Below are 19,610 nucleotides of genomic sequence, written 5' to 3'. Positions count from 1 at the left end.
GTCAGGGGAAGCCGGAAGCAGTCATGAACGGGAACCGCTGCCCCATTGGCCGAGAGCAACGGGGTGCGGGGCCGCGGGGGCCGCCTGAGCGGCGCGCGTGCTGACACCGCGCGTGCGCTTGCGCGCGCCTCACGGCAGCCGAGCCACGTGCGATCCGCCTACACCGCGCGCGCCCCCCGGCGGCCGAGAGGCGCCTCGCGGGCAGGCCGCCGCCGAGCCACGCCTCCTCGTGAACCACGCCCCGGGCCCCGCCCCGGGCCCGCCCTCGCTCGGCTCGGGCTGGGCACGGCTCGCGTGGACCCAGCCGGGCCCGGTGCGGCCCCAGACCCCTTCCTCTTTCGGGCTCCGCGCCCCTTCCATTGGCCTCTCCCCGTCCCGATGTTCCGGTCGCTTCGCGCTGGTGGCTCCTGGCCCTTGCCGCGGTGCCCGCGATCTCTGGTCTCGCTGCCGTGCCCTTCAGCTCCCTCCCAGCCCTGCCCAGAGCCCCCCAGCCCCGGGGCAGACCCCGGTCCGTCTGTACCGTGCTGCCAGTTCAGAGTCCATGCAGAAGGGAGAGCCTGTTTCACAAATGCTTTAAGACCGGGCAGTCAGCGCCACAACACCCATCCGGCCCCAGCACAGGGGACAACGCTCCGAAATTATAAAAGGTTTACAAAAGGGGTCTGAGTCTACACAGTAGGACATCCTGGCCGCACGGGGCTGGGGGGCCCTCACCGTCTCCTTCCCTGGAACACTGTGGCAGCAACAATCAGCATCAGCCTCAAAACCAGCACCTCCCCAAGGCAGAGGGCTCAGGTCCCAGCAGCTCTTTGGCAGCTTTTTACATTTCAGCACTTTGATATTGTTCCAATAAAGTCTGTTTCTAGAAAGTCAGCATAAAAAGAACCTTATTCCCTTGCCTGGACAGGCAACACTCAGGACCACCCAGCTGTGCCCAACGCAGGTCCACGATGTCGGTGTGCGCAGCCCTTGGCAGGAGGCGTAGCAGGGACCACGGTCCCTCAGGAGCTCCTCGCTGCTTGGGAGGCTCACAAGTCCATGCAGCTGGTGGATCTGGGATGCACAGCACCGCCCTCAGTTCATGAACTGGGTATAGCCCTCTGCCCCAGTGACAATGACGTCCATCCAGATGCGCATGGCCTCGGCTGATGGTGCCACCATGTAGTAGAGTCGGTCGTGGGTCTTGACACAGAAGGTGAGCGCAGGGTTGGGGCTCTGGAGGGGAGGATGAAATCAGCACTCTGTTCCACTCTGAGCAGCAGCAATCCCCTCCTGGTCCCCCAAAAAGCTCAGCACTGGGGTCCTGCCCTTGGTGCCCTGAGGCTGGCACCATCAGGGGCCACAGACCATTCCAGGAGCACCCCTGGCACGCACTGCTCTGCCACCCCCGACCAGCGTGACAGAGAGCAGGAGAATGGGGACACCCACAGGGGCTGCCAGCAGACAGCACAGCAGGGGCAGTGCCCAGCTCTCACCTTGGCTGCACTGCGGAGGTGGTCATAGTAAACCTCTTCAATGGCTTGGAAGTAGATAACACCCTTCAGCTTTGTCTCATGTTTATCTGCCCAAGAGAGGGAACTGTTGTGGACTGTGGGTGATGGCATGGGGAGGGGGCACAAGGTGGCATCGGGACTCACCCACATAGTAGGAGAGGGTGCGCTTCATGCGGTCAAAGACAAACCAGCGCTTCTTCCAAGATTTGATCTTCCCGCCCATCTTGACCAGGTAGCCCTTGCACATCTTCTCTGTCAGGATGATGTGGTAGCAGGTGTCAACACTGTGGCCCGAGGACTCGATGTGCAGCCGCAGGTTGAAATCCTCCTTGCGGATGGGGAGGTACCGTGTCAGGGGACGAGCCTGGAAAAGCAACACAGCCCTGCAAAGGCCACCGACAGCGACAAGAGCCACGTCCCTCTGCTGCGAGCTGGGACAGCAGCAGCAAACTGGGTGTGCCTCACTGTCCAGGCTGAGAGAGGGGCATGGCAGCCTGCCTCACACCTGTGAGAAGTGCTTCTCCCGCAGCTTGACCTCCTTCTCCACCAGCTTCTGCCGCCGCGCGGTCTCATCCTGCAGCCGGCGTTCCAGCTGCTCCCGCCGCCAGCGCTCGTCCTCCAGCGCCTGCTGCCGCAGCTCCATCTCCCGCTCCTGCCAGCACGCACAGGCACTCAGCCCCAAGCACTGGAGTCCTGCTTGCCACCCAGCCACGGTGCTGGTGCCCCCACTCACCCGGGACTCCATCAACCGCGACTTCTCCTCGTGTGCCTCCTTCAGCATCTTCTCCATCTCCTCAATCCTCCCTGTCTCCATCCCGCTGGCACTGCAAAACAGCCACAGCTGCCGGCCCAGCAGGAAGGACCTTGAGCCAGCAGCACACCAGCAGAGCAAGCTGTCCCCTGGCCATACGAGCTGGCCCCAGGATTACCTGGAGATATTGTCAGGCGAGCACGCAGAGTTGTTGCCGATGGAGATGCTGGTGTCCATGCTGTCTGAGCTCTCCAGGCTGAGTGTGTCATAGGCATGGTCCAGCTCCTCAGCCCGCGGTCCGGCACCATGGGGACGGCTGTGGTGGAGGATGGAGTGGTGCACAAGCCGGGGAAAGGCAGTGGGGAAGGGGGGCTGCCCATGCAGGGCTTCCCACTGGGACTGCGCCTCAGCAGCCGCTTTCTGCTTCAGCTCTGCCAGCCGCCGTTTCTGCTCCTCGATCACCTGCCGACCTGTGCCACGGCAAGATTACAACACCAAGTTAAATGTGCCACATTCAGAGCCACAGCATGGTGGGCAAAGGGGGTGGCACAGGCAGAAGACACTACAGGCACAGCTGGAACCACAAAGGCATGGTAGGGGCAGAGGTGGGAGCTGCGGTCACAACTCTCTGGCAAGCACTGCAACCTGTCTGGGCAGGAGCAGGGGGCACATGCACCAGGCTGGTAAGGAACAAGCAGGGCAAAGCATTTGCAGGCTAGGGAAGCACAGGCTTGTCTCTTAGCAGATGTTGAGATGCACCTGGCGTCCTGGACTGGTCATGCCCCTCTTATGTATGGCAGAAGGTGCCAGCAAACAGCCATGCTGCTGCCTCTGGGCTGCTCTAGGCAGTCCAAGTCACCCCACGTCTCTACCTGGTAGATTGCCTGGCTGCAAGGGCTCTGCTGGGAGCAGCTTGGCTGGAGATGGGCCGTCAGGTGGAGGGGTCAGGAGGAAAGAGAGGGGGGAAAAGCAAGAGACTGTGAGAGAGGCACTGCATCCTGCTGGAGCATTGCTGCTGTCGCCACCCTCGGCCAGGCTCCCTTCTCCATTGCCCAAGTGGCAGCAGGGAGAGCGTCTCCCAAAGTCCCACCACCCCCCAGAGCCAGGACACAGAGGCAGAGCTCACCCTTCTGCTGCAGGGCCAGCTGGCGCTTGGTCTCGATGTCCTGCAGCGTGGCCACCAGGTTGCGGGACAGGCTGCCCGCCGGGCTGGGGGGGCCCTGGGCAGGACAGTGGGTGGTCAGCTGCAAGGATGGGGATGGGGGCTGGCACCAGGCAGGTGTGAGCCATGGCCAGGGTGCCTGGGTCCCCTGCCAGCCATACCTTGGGAGAGGGGCTGCGCTCCAGCACGGAGAGGTTGAGCTGCGAGGACGAAGGGGTCCCACTCTTCATCCGAGGGGTGAGGACACCAGCACCAGCCTCTGCTTTTGCACGATAGACCTGAGCACAGAGACACAGAATGACAGAGACATGGGGGAACTGCAAAAGTCCCCCTAGACAGATGGCTCCCCAGATCCTGCTCTGTGTCAGTGCCACCCTGGCAAGGGAATGCAGCCCAAGAGGAGGCAGAGACTGCCTACCCTAAGCCACAGCTCTGCCTTTGCCTGCAGTGGCAGCCAGAGCCCCAGTGGCACTCAGGGTACAGGGTCCACAGGAACGTCCCCACACTGCCCCACTTTGGCCACAACCAGCGGCCCCAAAGCCTGAGCCTCGGCAGCAGAGAGCCAGGATTACCTGCAGAGCCTTGTGAGAGGAGTGAGCTTTAGCTGGAAGTGGAGGAGGGGAAGAAGAAGGAGAGACAGAGGAAGAGGAGGTCTCAAAGCCAGCCATAACCTCCTGGTACCACTTCTCTAAATCAAGAGCCGGGAGACACACAGGGCCTCCCAACAGCTGCTGCTCCATCTGGAGAGAGAGGCTGCGTGAGAAAGGATGAAGGACAAATGCAGCAAGAGGGACAGATGCACAGAGAAGAGGTTGAAGCATTCCTGCCTATGCCTGCACCACTCCCCCAGAACTTAACATGCAGACCCCTGGGGATCCTGTGCACTCCCTGGCTAAGTCCCAGCAGCTGTAGGAGCTGTTTGCTGTTCAAGAGAATGTGAGAACTGATCAAGCACAAAGACCCCCTGCCCTGGGGGCAGTGGAGCAGCAGGCAGGACAGCCAAGGGTGTGTGGAGTGTCAAGAGCCTGAGCTGCTGCTCAGCTCCATCTGCAGCTCACCCCTTCCCATGCATCTCCATCACCTCCCAGGGAGAGTACAAGGGGCCAAAGGGAGGGAAACAGGGCACCAACCTCTGCAGAGACGAAGGGAGAAGGGAGAGATGGAAGAGGAGGAGCACAGCCTGAGGATGAAGGAGCCGGAGGGGTACAGCCCAGCAGGGAAGCAGCAGGGGTGTGGAGGCTGCCCAGGATACCCGAGAGCTGCTCTACGGTCACATACTGGGCAGAGAGAAGCAGATTGAACCAGGTTAAGAGCTGGGGCAAGCAGGCACAGAGGAACGAGCAGGCAGCTCCAACCCCCACAGGAAGGTTCATTGTCCCGGGAGGAAAAGCAGTCGGTGCAGCAGCCACCCTGCTGCTGGGCACTGGGTCGGGCCTGCTCTGCATCCTCCTGGCTTGAGACAAGCAGCCAGGACTGCAGCCAACAAACAAAGGGCTGCCCCTCCCACTGCTGGGCACCCACTCTGCTCCTGCCCTGCCACTGCATCCAGAGCAGGCGAGAAGTGCACCCCAGCAAGGAGACCGGGCAGCTGGAGCCTCTGCTCCCCACTCAGCTGCAGCCAGACAAGTGTCCTGACCCCAGAGAGATGTGGCTTCAGGCCCAAGGGCACACGGGGGGCCGCAGCTGCCTCCCTGCCTGGAGGCAACCTGAGGGAGCAAACCCGAGCATGCTCTGGGGCAGGTACCTCGTTGGCTGTGGGAGCTACAGCAAGCAAGAAAGAGCTCTGAGCGGCAGCAGGGGCAGCAGCAGAAGCTTTAGTGTCCAGGCTGGGGCCATGTGCATTACTGCAGAACCTGAAAACGTCAGACAGCCTCATGTACTCCTAGAAATCCATGGCAAGGGAGAAGGAGAAGAGTTAGACCCGTGTGCTGGCATCATGGCACTGACTGCACAGTGGGAGCAAACCTCCCCTGTGCATTCCTGCCCCAACCCTGCCTCCCCAGTCCTGCCCTGCTGCCCATGGTGTCCCCAGCGTGCAGCACCTTAGGGTGCTCAAGCTGGGCTGGGTGTGCTGGCACCCATCTTGCTCCAGCCTTCAGTGCAGCTTTGCCGAGTGCCTACGAGGGGCAGGGATGCCTCAGGGTCTTCCACGGGCCACAAGTCCTCCCTAGTGCAGCAGCACTGGGGGAGGCACCTCCAGCTGTGCTGGGCCAGCTTAAAATCCACTTCCTCATCCTTTCTGAGCCAAATATGCTAAAGCTGGGGACTTGCTCTTATTTTGGGAAAGCCATGCTAGCAGGACCCTACAGGATGCTGTCAGGAGGTGCCCAGCCAGATGGCAAGCAGTGAGCAAGGGGGAAACCACTGCACCAGGATTAAATTAGGGGGCAGTGGCGGGAACTGGGATGCCCAGCAGGCTCAGGAGAGCACCTGGAATCAAGGACTGAGTGTTAATGAGCACAGCTGCCAGAGATCTGTATGACAAATGCTCCAGCCATGCTGCTGTGGGGCTGCCCTGCTGCCTGGGGGTGCCATTAGGCCACAAAAGGGGTCTCAGCCAAGGAGGGGTAAGTGAGCAAGCACATGCAGCTAGTCCCTCTAGTTAGTTACCTCTTGTGCCTTGGGGTAGGAGTAGCTGGCAGGAGAAGCTAAGGAGGCAGCTGCTGCTGGCAGGGGGCTCAGGGGCTTAGGTCCCTCCAACAGCTCATAAGGTTCTGAGATATGGAGGGTCTCCTGTTGAAGGGTAAAGGTCACGTAGGCAAGGTGGGCAGAGATAGCAAGGTGGCAGCAGCAGGAGTCCCACTGCAGGCAGGCACGAGGGGACTCTGCCATCTTGTGCCTCTTACCAGCAGCAAGTCAGGCAGTACCACAGCCCCTGAGGGCATCATGGTTGTGGCTCCCCATTCAGAGCCATGAGCAAGGTAATGGGGCAACTCACTCCCACCTAGAAGTCCCCTGGACCAGCACCAAGACATCCCCACACTTGCTCTCCAGCAGCGATGGGACCCTAAGCAATCCTGTCCCATGTGCTGCTCTGTTGCATTTCCCCTTCCTCCCTCCCAACCTCTGCAGCCCATGGAGAGACTTTGGGCAGGTGGAAGCACCTGGCTCTGGACAGAAGGTACTTGGGAACTGCTGCAGAGCAAAGCTGGTGGTGCACAAGGCTCATTCTCACTGATGGCTGCAGCTTAAGAGAGAGAGCAGCTCTAAGGACCACAGCCTCCTCTCTACCAACTTACCTCTCGGAGAGCTGAGGACATTTTTGGGAAGCTCCTGCCACCTGTGACAAGCTGGTATCGCCTCTCCAGAGACACGAGCTTCTCCTTCTCCTGCACAGGGAGAGGAGAGGTCAGAGGCAGCTGATGGCTACTGGCACCCCATGGCAGCTCTCCCTGCCTGCCAGCAAACCTGTCAAGAGCTGGCAGGATCTGGTCCCCTGCCTCGAGCCCCCCAGGAGCACACAGTCAGGCCATTACCTTCTGCAGGAGCTGCATTACAGTCAGGGCCTTACCTTCTGCAGGAGCTGCAGGACGCTGCTGCGCTCCCTGGCCAGGCGCTCGGCCTCCTGCGCACTCTGCAGCCGGATCTGGGCAGCCTGGGCATCCAGGGCAGCCACCCGCTCCTGGGGAGAGATGAGCAGAGATGAGCTGGCTGCTGGTGAGCCCTGGGATGCAGCCTGGCCCAGGGGCACAGCCCCACGGAACTGCCCCTGCCATGCCCACCTTCCTGCGGGCGATGCTGCGGTGGCACTCGGCCCGGCTCTGCAGCAGCTGCTGCCCTCGCGCCTCGCGCTCCTCTTCCAGGTGGCTCTCTCGCTCCAGCTGCTGGAACTCCAGGTCCTCAAACAGCTTGGCCTCCGTCTCCAGTGCCTCTGCCTCCTTTGAACACACGAGAGCACTGTGAGCAGATCAGACTCACTGGATGGGCACCTCCACATCCTGCAGGCAGGTCTCCCACAGCAAAGCCTCCTGCCGTGCCTCCACATCCTACTGGTGCTGGCCAGGAACAAGAGCTGGTGGCCAAGCCTGTCCCCTGTGCCTGGTGTGGCAGGCAGGCAGTTTTGCTCTCTGCTGGGCATCAGAAACACGAGAGATTCTGACAGGAGTGTCTGCAGACAGAAGAAGGCAATGGAGGCACCCAGAACTGGCCAGCACAGAGCAGTCACCCCCATGAGATGAGCCTGCCACAGCCAGGGGCTTCGCCAGCCCTCGGAGACCAGCTGCCCCTGCTGAACCACACATGGGCTAAAGCCGTGCCCTGACAGGTAACAAAACACCAGCGCAACCACCAACAGCAACACTGCATCACCAAGCCTGCAGGTGGCAAAGCCCCAACAGACAAGCACCATGCTGGACAAACTCCCGTGTGTCCTTCCAGCCTTCATGCACCGACAGCACGTGGCAGCACTCAGCTCAGGCCTGCCAGTGCCACCCTGGCAGCCAGTGTGCCATGCACCCCACGGGGATGTGTTTCACCTGCTCCATGAGATGGGCAGCCAGTGACACAGCACTGATGTGCTGGCTCCTGAGGGCTCCCACACGCAGACACAGCTTCAGCACCCCCCTGCCCACTCTACACCAGACCCTCATCCAGAATGTGAGTGCCTGGCCGGAGCAGGCTGTGGCAATGTGGGTTTATCTGAGCAGGCACTAGCCATGGGCTGGGGAAAGTCAACCACTTCCAGAAAACACCAGGTAATAGGAAAAAATGCTGAGGACTAGCAGTAACATGTATCAACATCACTGTGTAAATGAACATTCTCAGGATATAGTTGGAGGCAGCCAGATGAGGATGCAGCAGCCCCCGAGGCTCCCCAGCCTGCCCTCCTTGCAGGGCAGGGTCCATGCTGGTGCCCTGCCCGTCCCGAGGAGCTCTGCCGAGCGGGTCCCGAGGAGCTCTGCCGAGCTCTCCCGCGCCCCGGGCGAGTGGCAAGCTTACCAGGACGGTGGTGCCCGGTGCCAGCCGCCTCCAGCCCGGGCGCGACGCTCCCAGTGCAGCCCGGCTGGCAGGGAAGAGCTGGCCTAAGCTGGAGCGGAGGGAGGTGGGCCATGGTCCGGGAGGGGTGGGGGGAGACACTGACCCTTCGCATCTGCTCCTGCAATTGCTCCCGCATTGACTCGGGGCACTTAGCAAGGTGGCTCTTCGACTCATGGTAAAGCGCCTGGAGTTGCTCTAGCTCCTTCCTTTCAGCATCAACCTTTGCCCTTTCCTGAATTAGGGGAGAACAAGACAAAACAAAAAAAAAAAGGAAAAGAAAAAGGAAAAAAAAAAAAGAAAGAAGACACACTTCTCAAATGGGCGCCATGCAGAAGCTGTGAGTTAGAGAGGAGCTCAGCTGGAGACAGAGGGGGCTCAGGAGAAGGAACAGCATGGCAGCTACAGGGGGATCCAGAGATCAAGAGACACAGGAGCTGGCTGAGCAGCGTTAGAGGAGTACAGCCAGCCCCTGACCTCAGCTTTGTGTTTCCAAGAACAAACTTGCAGGCAGCAAAAAGATCAACGCTGATAGTATGGTTCAAGTCATCCCAATCCTGCACACAGCTGCATCACAATAACCACTAACTGGATTTGTTAACTGCTACCAGTTAGGGACTGCAGGTCCTGAATGCAGCCTGAGGTCATGGACCACCCTCATCCATTAGAAGGAGAGGGCAGCAGTGAAAAAAGGAGGCTGTGGTCCAGCAAGAGATGCTCAGGCTATGATGAGCCAGCAGCAGAGCAGACACTGACTCCTGGGCTGGGATGAGGGGCCTGGCCACAGGAGCAGTAAAATGGGGCCAGCAACATGGGACTGGCATAGGGGAACCACCCACAGGGTTGGCGGTACCTTATGGGGGCTTGGCATTGAGAAATGCTTGCTGCTGTGTTCCACACAGAGATGGGACATGACGAAAAGGGCTACGAGGGGACATGCTGGCAAGGAGGCAAGGCTGGTACAGGCAGATGCCCCAAGAGAGGAGCGGTGGATTGCCTGGGGGCTCCTAGATGTGCAGAGATGTCAGAGGTGATGGCAGAGTTCAGAGCAGGCACTGTTAGTGTGAGTAGTGCAGATGGATTAGGAAAGTGGGTGGTCAGGTCAGCAGAGAGGCTGGGAGAGGGCTTCCCCTGTGCTCCTCTCCTGGCTCTGCATGAGGCTGTCCCTGGCTACAGAAGATGCCTACAAAGGGCTGGAAGACCAAAACCAGAACAAAACCCCCAAATGCTGTAGGAGCATCACTGGGAGGCACCAATGGCCACTCTGCCAGGCCACAGGCACCCCAACAGCCCTGGCACCCACAACCACAGCCACGGGGCAGGCCAGACCCCAAGGGACACTGATGCCACATGAGGGTGGCACAGAGCTGCTGGTGGGACCTTGGCATAGGCTGCACAGGACAATGGCCTCAGGCAGCAGGGACTGGATCCCAGCAGCTTTCCTGTCAACAAGGCCATGCCACACTGCCTGCAAGGCTGTGGGACAGCCAGCAACCAGCAGCTGGGACAAACATCCCACGTAGGCAGCACCATGGGTGCCTTCAGGCAGTAACTGCACTACAGGCAACATCGGGCAAAGGGGGCCAGGACCCCCTCCTAAACCCACCAAGATAAACACTGCAGTGGTTTTCCAGCCACCGCCAGCAAGCCAAACACTACAGCAGCAGCTGCCATCACTCATGAAGGCGCAGCAGAGTGAGGTGACTTGCTGCAAGACACAGCTCCCCAGCAAGGACAGGTAATGGGGAGAGCCAAGGCCTCTGCTCCGGCACTGCCCACCGCAGGCAGCAGCCTCTGGAAAGCCTCACACCAGTCTCCCTGCCAGAGCAACAGGCAGCAGCTGAAATGCTTCCTGAACGTTGGCTGTGCTCTCCTCCAGCAGGGCTGTTTGACCAAGCCCAGACAGACAGACGGACAGACAGATCCCCCTACAATGCAAACCACAGGGGCTGCTCCCCAAAGCCTCTGCGGAGCCCAGGGTCTGGAGAACATGTCTGCAGGGGAAGGCTGCAGCATGAGACATTGCAGCACGGGCTGTGAGTGCCAGGGAGGGTATGGCACAGCTGGTGACAGTGGGAACCTGTGACAGGGCTCACCTTGTCCCGCTCCTTGCGGATGCTGGCGTCCAGGCTGGAGAGCTTCTCCTGCAGCTGCTGCGCTGCCTCCTGCTCCTGCCGCAGCCGCACCACCTCTGACTCCCGCTCACCCTGCAGCAGTGCCCGCTCCATCTCTGCCTGCACAGACAAAGCACAGTCAGGATTGCTGCTCCTGCTGGATCTAGCTCATACCCTTAGGGTTTAGTGCTGACTGGTGAGGGCAGCAAGCAGCAGGGGACCCAGCAGTGTCCCCTGAGCTCTCACCTCTCGCGATGTCTCCTGCAGCTGCTGCTCCAGCTCCTTGACACGACCCTTCAGCTGGTCCAGGCGTCCGAGGACACCGGCACGCTCCTCCTCCAGCCGCTGTGCCTCCTTGGCCCGGGGTCCTGTCAGCTTCTCGTGCTGTGGAAGGGGCTGATTGGCATGGCACTGTGCAGCATGGCATGGAACAGAATGGCACAGATGTCCCCTTACCTCGTGGTGGGTACTCTCAGTGCTGCTGCACTCCTCCTTCAGATTCTCCTCATCTGATCTCTCCACACTCTCCCTCTGCTGCAGCTCTTCAACAGCGTGGCCCAGAGCCATGGCACCCCTGGGCACCCACTGGCCAGCATCTGTGTCACCAGCCAGGAGCCTGTGCGTGTCACCGGGCTCAGTGCCGTCTGTCTTGGTGTACTCAGCACAGAGGTTCAGGATGGTCTCCAGGCGCTGCCGCTCCTGTAAGAAAGAATGGTCCCCATCCAGCACGTGCTGTGGCAGGAGCAGACAGAGCCCTGTGCCAATGGTGGCCACCAGAATACGGCCCCGCACGGTGGGGTGGGCAGGCAACATTACAAAGCACAATGCAGCCAGCTTGACCCCCACAGCAGAGGCAGGCACGCGATGTGCTGGAGCTGGAGACAGACTAATGACAGGCAGCAGTGCCGGCTGCCGAGCGCTGCCGCTATTTGCAGGCAGTGACTCAGGCTGCCTGCGCCAGGCATGAGTCAGGGCTGAGCAAACACAGCCCTGGCAGCTCAGCCCGGCCTGCAGGACTGCCAGAGACACGGCAAACCTCATCCAGGCAGATGCCAGTCCCATAAAAACTCCATCAGCCCTAAATATAGATGCAATGTCCACAGAGCCACGGCACCACCACCAGCAGATGGGCCCTGGCAGGGATGGACAAGATGTGGAGAGTTTTGCAAGGGGCACCACCATTTTGGCCAGTAGCCCTGGGGACATGCCAGCCCTACCAGCTTCCACAGGCTGCTGTAACCCGGGGGCTTTGTATTCCCAGAGAGCTACTGAGCACCGATGGCTGCTCCTGGCCATAATCCCCTTGGATAAGCTGGCAGCCTGGCAGCTGTGGCAAATCCCCAAGAGGCAAAGGCCAGGTTTCAAAGCAGCAAACAACAACAGCTATTTGCTAAGAGGGTGTCCCACAGTCAAACGTGTCCCCTCCCAGCCCCAAGGCTCACCAGGCGCTCCATCTCCTGCTCCCGAACCCGCTCCTGCCGCTGCCGCCGATGGTACTCTAGCAGTTCATCCTCGTTGTCACTGATCTCAGTGATGCTGTTCTTGCGCTCCCGCGAGCCTGCTGGCAGCCGTGGGTCCCCCAAAGGCTTCCTGGGGGCGCGGGGGCTCTGCCGGGGCGAGGGCACAGCCGGGGAGCCCAGCCCATACGTGGGGCTCAGGCAAGTACTGAAACTGGGACGGCGCGTGGGGTTCTCTGACAGCAGCGGGGGTGAAGGACCCCCAGCACCTTTCGACTCCTCTGGGCCCTTGCGCCTGGCACGGGGACTGCCAGGCACCTCCCTGCCCAGCCGGGGCTGCGGGGAGGGGGTGTCAGGGGCCAGCCGGGGGCTGGCAGCCCGGCGTGACAAGGAGGGACTCAGGGGAGGCAGCTCCCGCATGCTCTCAAGGTTCCTCCGGGCAAGCCGTGGGCTCTCGGGGGGCTGCAGCCGGGCCTCTGGGACTGCCCTGCTGGTGGGCTGCCGGCCGGGGGCCAGAGAGTCCCGTGGCTCCCGGAAGGGACTGGGGGGCCGCTCCTGCAGGGCCACCCGTGGCCGCGGCGCCACCCTGGGCGTCAGCCGAGGGCTGCCCCCCCGGTGGTCCCCGAGCCTCTCAGCCGGCCAGGGCTCACCAGAACCCCCAGCAGGCAGAGCAGGGGGCTGGACAGTATGGTTGTAGCTGGAGGAGCGCAGTGGGAGAGGGGGCGGCACGGCTGGGCCTTGCTCTTGGCTGCTGAGTGAGGGGCTGGTGTAGCTACTGCTGCTGGCTGGGGAGGAGAGGGGAGAGAAGTTCTCATAGCTGGAGCCCCCTGAGGCAGCCCCAGGGCTGGGTGGAGGGGACAGGAGGCAGCGGCCACCCCCGTTCACCACAGGGGAGAGGGGGGATCGGCCGCAGGCAGGCGGCTTCTGGATGCCAGGGGATGCGGACTCCTCCAGCACCAGTGAGTCCATGATGTCCTGCAGGTCCTTCTCTATGGAGCTGACAAGGGAGCTGTGGCTGTGACACCCACGCTCTGACAGCTGGTGGCCACCATTCACCAGGGCCTCGGATTCTGCAGGGAAACAAAGGAGAAGGCATCAGGGTGGTGTGACTCCACCGCAGCCCCTGCCTGGGTTGGGTCCTATGGGGCAGCCTGGCATCATTCTTACACCTGGGTGTAAGAGTCAGAGCTGGGTAGCAGCCCCTCTCTGCTGCACCCCGCTGCCCCCTTTCCCCCTCCAGCAGGACAGGGAGGAGGCTGGAATCCTGCTAGTCCCATCACCCGGGAGACAGAAACTTGAGAGGACAGCCACCCTCCCTGCGTCGAAGCTCCCTGCTCCATTCCCTGGAGAGCAGCTGCCCTCAGCCCCCCACTGGCACCCACCACTTGCCCCCTGCACACTCTGGCTTCCCAGCAAGGGGCCAGAGATGCAATAGCCAAAAGCTGCTGACCTGCAGCCTGTCCAGACCCACCACCAGGTTGCCCACAGCCTCCCCACACCCCGGCCAGGGTGCCCCTGCCTGGGCTGCCCCGTGCTCCCTGCGCAGCACCGATGTGCCTGTCACTCAGGGGACCAGCAAATGGCAGCAGCGTGGAGCCCAGCCAGGACAGCGTGCCACCCGGGCTGCGTCACCCCCTGGCACCCAGCAGCTCCCCGCGGCAGCTGGCACTGCCTTCATCCTGGGAAGATGTGCCACAGCCCTGTCAGCGTGATCGCACCCAGTCCTGCGTGGCAGAGACTGAGCACGCAGGGCCCACACGGGATGCTGCTTGGTTGCATGATGCTCCTCGGCCACAGCACCTCCCTGTGCCCCTCCTCCCGTCCCCAGCTGCAGGCATGCTGCCTTCCCAACACACACGTGGCACGGGAAGGCAGCCAAGCTCCTCTCCCTGTGCCAGGGCGTGCTGGTTGGGGCAGGGATAAGGGCTACCAGCCCAGGGATCAGTGCTGGAGATTTGGACATCCCCAGGAACCAGGCACAGTACTGGCTCCTGGCCCACTGCTCCACGGACAGGCAGACACAGCAAGATAAGCTCATGAGATGAAGGGCAGCAGCCAGAAGAATGGCCTTCACAGCCCCAGCACATAAACACCCGCCTCCAAGCAATGGGGGGGCTCCGACGGGCGATGGCTCTGCCATGGCCAGGCTGGGCAGAAGTGAAAGCCATGCCTCAGTGCCCCCACAGTCAACCTCTTTGAGGGGATATTAATCATTAACAAATACCAGTGCAGCTGCCATACCGTGCTGAGCTGATGGATGGCACAGCACAGCCGGGTGTGAGCCTGAGTGCAACAGGACAGGGCTGGGAGAGCATTGGGCACTGGGAAGGCTGATGGGTCAGGGAGCACTTCAGCATCTGCCCTGCCCCACCAGGGACAAGGGGGGGTCACCTACTTGCTAGTAGCCCATAGAGAGCCGATGGGTTCCTGCCCCCCGCGGGGATCATGCTCTTAATCCACTTGGCCTCAGCAGGGTGGTTGAAGCGGAGGAAGGTGGCCTGGCCCAGGCAGATGGTGCACCCTTGGGAGAGAGGAGACAGGGCTGAGCTGCTAGCCGGCAATATCAGAGTGGTTCCAGAGAGTGCAGGGAGGCAGTCGGGCATTGCTCGCCCCAAGATGCGCCGCCCTCGGGAAGGGAGAGGGCTCCTGCTGTCAGCAGAGGCTTAGGGGAGGCTGAAATCCAGGTCAGCACAGCAGCTGCCGGCAGTGCATCCCAGAGCAGGCACAGCTGGGGTCCCCGCCGGGGGCCGCAGGGGAGCTGGCGGCACTCCAGGGCTTGCGTGGCTGCCAGCTGCAGACAAGACAGCTCCTGTCCCTGCTTGCAAAGCGTCTCTTCTTGGCCCAAAGCAGCAGCCCTCTTGGGGCAAGGCTGCCGAGCAGCCCCGAGGAGGAAGGCACCTGAGGAAGGGAAAGGGAGCGGAGCCGCGGGCGCTCGCCGTGGTTCACCTGCTGCCCGCGGTGCTGGGGAGGCATGTGCTGGCAGCGGGGAGCATCAGGCGGCGAGGAGGCGGGCTGCTGCCGACACACCCCACTTTGAAGCGCCTGCCAGGGCTCTGGGGAGAGGCTCGCTCCATACCAACAGCCGCTGCTGAAAATCCCTCGCCGGAGGGGACGTGTTTTTTGAAGCACCCGTCAGCCCAGCTCTCAGCAAGAGCGAGAGGCACTACAGGCTAACTGCTGTCGCCGTCCGGGGGCCTGGCTCCCCTGTCTGAGCGCCAGGGCGGGACGGAGTCCTGCTCACCCCGGCCCAACGAGGGCAGCCCGCCCGCCAGGGAGCAGTGCCGACGCCCAGCGTGGCAGCGGCTGTCCCGGAGAGATGCATCACTGCCCTGTGCCTTCCTTCCCCTCGTGCCGGCATCAGTGGAGCCACAGGTCGCCCCGGAAAGCGAATAAACACCAAACTGCACCACAAGCGTCGGCCTGACAGCCCCGCAGTCCATTCCGCTGGGGCCCTGCACAGATGCTGTCCCTGCTCTATCATGTCCCTGCCTGCCCCCGGGGACAGGAGGATGGGCGGCTCGGCTGAGCCCTGCCCGCCCCTCGCAGCCTGCTGTGGCACCGACGGGACCCCAGCACCCCGCGGGCGTCGCGCCGGAGCCTTCCCCGCGGCCACGTGGCTCCCATTGTCCCCGCGGGGCAGCGCCCACGCGGGTGAGTCCCCCCTTCCCGGAGCCACGGGGGCAGGCGCGGGGGAGCGCAGCGCCACCGCCTGCGGAGCGTTCCGGCTCCGTGACCCCGGAGGAACGGGAGCGAGCCCCGCCCGGCGCGGACACGCGTGGCCGCAGCACCGCACTCACCTCGACACCGCCACCGCCGCCGCCACCGCCCGGGCAGCGCCGCGCCGCCCCCGGGGAGGGGCGGGGGGCCGGGCCTCGCCCGCCCCGCCCGAGGGTCCTCCCCGGGAAGCGACTCGGGAGCCGGGCAGGGGCGGGGATCGCGTGGGAAGAGCCTGCGGCTTTGTCCACGCTCCCGGGAGCGGCCCTGGGGGCCGGCCGGGTCCGAGCCCCGTAGCCACGCAGGCAGACCAGCACTGTCCCGGCAGCCATCCGGGAGGACACCCGAGGTGTTTTCCTCTGTCATCTCCCTTCCCAAAGTTGGCTCAGCATCTCCGCTGTTCTTCAAAGCCCACCCGGGTCTCTCCCTTCCCACCTCACTTGACACACGCAGCAAAGCCAGCTCCCAAACTCTGCCAGGACCCGGCAGGTTCCCACCGCAGAGCATAGAGGCCAGAAGGATGCTAGCTGGGATATGCAGTTACAGGATGGCTCCTCAAATACCCCAATACTCAACTGCACAACTCCACAGGCAAAGGCTCCGGTGAGCACAGCTCCTACCTTGGGTGAGGTGCGTGGGCCGCTGCAGTGGCACGCCGTCGATGGCACAGGCGTTGCCACAGGGGTGCAGGGTGAGTGTCCCTCGCACATTCTCGATGTAGCAGTGCTGGGGCGCCAGCCCGGCGCCCTGCAGGACGATGTCGGTCCCAGCCGTGCCAATGGTGGTCCTCCCTGCCAGCAGAGACGGTATCTCAGTGTCTCTGTCACCAGTGTGCCCGTGGAGACGCCCTGGCACTCACCTTCCTCCAGCGGCAGGAGTGTGACGGCAGTGCTGAGCCGACCGCTGCCCAGGCTCACCAAATGTGGCTTCTCTGTCTGCACTTTCAGCCCCTTGCCCGTGTCAATCAGGTCCAGGGGACTGTTCTGTAGGAGAAGGAGGGATGCTCACAGCTCCTGCAGCTGCAGCCCAGTCCCCTGCACAGCCCACCTGGCTGAGCTGCTCCGAAACAGCCACATAACCAGGATCAATGCCAGACACATGCCAGCAGGACTGTCCAGCAGCAAGACGCAGGAAAGTAGGGCTCTCCTGCCTGTACTACCTATCCCGGGAAGCTGAGGCAAGCTGAGGGGAGCTGGAGATCTATGGGGCATGGGCTGCATCTAAGAGGATCCAACTGCCAGCCACTTAGCTCAATGGGCTTTGCTGAGGATCCCATAATAGGATTGGCTGAGACTGGGGAGAGGCTGGAGGGCGGCGCCAGTGGTGGGGCTGGCTGCAGAGGAATCCCAGTCAGATTCCCCTGTTCCCACAGAGCAGAGGTCCTGTGATGCTGCATGCTCACCTGGATGACAGTCTGGACTCTGCGGGTTGGGCTGGTGGGGGTCCTGCCAGATGCCTCCATGGTGCCTTCCTGGAGGCGTCGGATGGTACCGGACACGGGCTGCCAGAAGAAACAGAATGGCAGAACAAGTGACCACACTGGACATGGCCTTGATGTATTTTTCCTGCACATCCTGGACAGCAGCCTGAGCACAAACCCTACACATTCCAAACCAGCATTTGCCATCCTGAGCTCCTGTCTTCATCATGTCAGCAGCTGCCTGAAGCCAGTGAGCATCCCTGCCTGCCAAGGCACGAATCCTACCTAGGCACACATCCCCATCCACCCGGGGAGACTCATGCATGTGCCAGGCATCAGGACAAGACACAGTCCAGGAAGGAAAACTACACATGCACTCAGTTTTGGGGGCATGGTGTTGGAAATGCATGCTTTAAATGCCAAGAGCTGTGGGCAGCCAGACCCCAATGGCTGTCATTGGAAAAGCACACACAAGCAAGCACAGGTTCTGTCTGTCCCCAGCAACACCTGCCTGCCGTGTGTAGCACACCTGGGCACCCCTGTCCATGCCACCAGTGCCCAGGCACATGCCTCTGCTTCCACCGTCCAGCAGCAGCTCATAGTGCACATGCCAAGTGTTTCATACCCTTGCCCATGTGGCCAGCAGGCAGGGCCACCACCCATGGAACGGCCATGCTGCCACACATTCTCTGCGTGAGTGGGAGGCAACTCGAGGAGGAACAATTTCCGTCACCCGGCACTCACGCCATGTCGGGACGCTCCGAGGATCTAAATTTACCGTCTGCTGCTCCCTACGTCCCTCCCTTCCGCCCTGGACTAGCTGACTGGGCTTAACCCTTCCCGGGCAGTGTAGGTGGGATAGTGCTCCATCCCCGTTAGGAGACGCCGGGGCCGGGGCCGCCAGGAGGAGCCCCGGGCTCGGCTCTCGCCAGCATCGCCGCCCGTCCAGCCAGCCCCTGGAGGGTCCCCCCCGCTCGTCCAGCACCGGGCTCAGCTGCGGGGGCGAGCGAACGGCTATTACACACTCTGGAAAAAATGAAACGCTGGAAAACACCAGGCGTGGGATGCAGGACCTGGATGAAACCCGGGCGCCTCCTGCAACAGCAGGACTGGCCCCACAGCAAGGGCTCCGTGGGGACTACAGCCACACCACGTGGGATGGGGACAGCTCAGCTAGGGGAAGGGGGTGCCTAGAGATAAGGTACCCCCAGAGCAGTTCCCGAGTGCTCGCCGGCTGCCGAGGCAGGATCCCTGCTCTCCCTTACCTGCCGCCTGGTCCTGGTGCCGAGCGGGACCCTCCGTGGCAGGGTGCCCATGTTCCCCAGGCACTGGGGTGCCGCACTTCCCAGCATCTGGAGACCCCGCGGCCCTGCCGAGCCCCTGCCCCTCACTTACACCTACGTCCCGTCACAATGTTCAGGAAGGGGAAAAGCCAGGAGGGGCCAGGCTGCTGCAGAGGAAGGGAGCGGGGCCAGGGTGGGATCTTGTGTCGGTGTTAACTCCTTCCCAGCATGGTTGTACTGGTGGGACCCGGCGAGAACCATGGAGGACCCCCATCCCGGCCACCTGGGGGATCGTCTCCGATTCTGCTGCCTGCTGCTCAAACTCTCCACCCAATACCCCCCACTTCACAAGCAGCCCTGCCCGCCCATGAGCTGGAGGGTGACCCTGGCATCCCATCGGTTCCCAACGCCCCCAGTCCCGCAACGCTGCCCTCCAACAGAGCCCCTCACCTGTCTCGTCAGCACCCAGGGAACGCCCGCGTCAGCCCAGCCCGTGCTGCTGGGGATGCAGCCCCTCTCCAGCCGCTCTGCTGCAGGAATGCGGGGCGGGAGCGCGGCCGCCCCAGCCGGCGCCCCACTGCTCGCACGGACAAGGCGGCCTTTCTTCTCCCGCCGCCGCCTGCAGAACGCGCCGCTTGTTCCCGCCGTGGGAAGCGGTGGAGGCAGCAAATGCCAAGGGGTCGGGCTCGGTTACCGCCGAACAGCCCACGGCCCTCGCGCACCCCGCGCAGGGCTGCCTACTCAGCCCCGGCCTCCTGGAAGACAAAAGCCCCTTTCTTCACCTGGCACGGCCAAAAGCCTCACCTGGGAGGATGCCCAGCCTCACCGATGCAGAGCCAGCTGCACACAGACACGCTGCCCCAGCGTGCTCCCCCCTGCATCCCGCTGCCCACGGGCTGCAATCTGCCTGCCTGCCCCAAGCCACGAGGGCAGGGGTGCTTGGGGGGTCCACTCGTGCCTGACCTGCTGTTGCCCACCCAGACCTAAGCTGGGCACAGCACATCCTGACTCACCCCACAGCAGGTACCAGCTGGGCCCAGAGCTGCACTGTGTGCCACAGCCAGGGCAGGGACATTCAGACTGTGCTCACAGGAGCACAGACTGGCAAGCCACGCCATGCAGTACCAGCCATGCTGGGATGAAGCAACAGCATGGCAGAGACAGGCACATGGCATCCCCTTGCACGGCCTCTCATCCCCACTTGTGGCTGGCTGGATGAGTCACGGAGGAAGCCTGAGTGGC

General features: G+C 62.4%; 1 protein-coding gene across 8 annotated transcripts; it reads right to left on the bottom strand.

Annotated features, from left to right (window-relative positions):
* Positions 1-555: 555 nt before the first annotated feature.
* On the bottom strand, positions 556-18,892 carry PHLDB1 (pleckstrin homology like domain family B member 1). Of its 8 annotated transcripts, none has more exons than XM_071449852.1 (26): positions 18,819-18,892; positions 17,068-17,166; positions 16,525-16,648; positions 16,286-16,456; positions 14,347-14,472; positions 11,937-13,021; positions 10,951-11,193; positions 10,741-10,878; positions 10,477-10,614; positions 8,487-8,615; positions 7,129-7,284; positions 6,918-7,028; positions 6,646-6,735; positions 6,017-6,139; positions 5,151-5,288; positions 4,537-4,683; positions 3,979-4,146; positions 3,568-3,684; positions 3,371-3,488; positions 3,117-3,161; positions 2,423-2,714; positions 2,227-2,317; positions 1,999-2,145; positions 1,638-1,857; positions 1,476-1,561; positions 556-1,215 (listed from the first exon to the last, which is right to left on the bottom strand). In XM_071449852.1, exons 2-26 carry the CDS (start codon positions 17,125-17,127, stop codon positions 1,075-1,077), a joined length of 4,404 nt encoding a protein of 1,467 aa, XP_071305953.1. In that variant the 5' UTR covers positions 17,128-17,166; positions 18,819-18,892; the 3' UTR covers positions 556-1,074. The 8 variants fall into 8 exon arrangements, with proteins under 8 accessions (XP_071305953.1, XP_071305948.1, XP_071305950.1 ...); XM_071449847.1 differs by lacking the exon at positions 18,819-18,892 and adding an exon at positions 18,351-18,512; XM_071449849.1 differs by lacking the exon at positions 18,819-18,892 and adding an exon at positions 18,351-18,509 and having other exon boundaries at positions 3,371-3,464.
* Positions 18,893-19,610: the final 718 nt, after the last annotated feature.

The sequence above is a fragment of the Agelaius tricolor genome, unplaced genomic scaffold (assembly GCF_023055355.1).
Source record: "Agelaius tricolor isolate 1412-34295 unplaced genomic scaffold, bAgeTri1.0.p SCAF_29, whole genome shotgun sequence".
NCBI lineage: Eukaryota > Metazoa > Chordata > Aves > Passeriformes > Icteridae > Agelaius > Agelaius tricolor.
The sequence above is the reverse complement of the archived record's forward strand: the minus strand, read 5'-3'. Positions and strand labels throughout refer to the sequence as shown.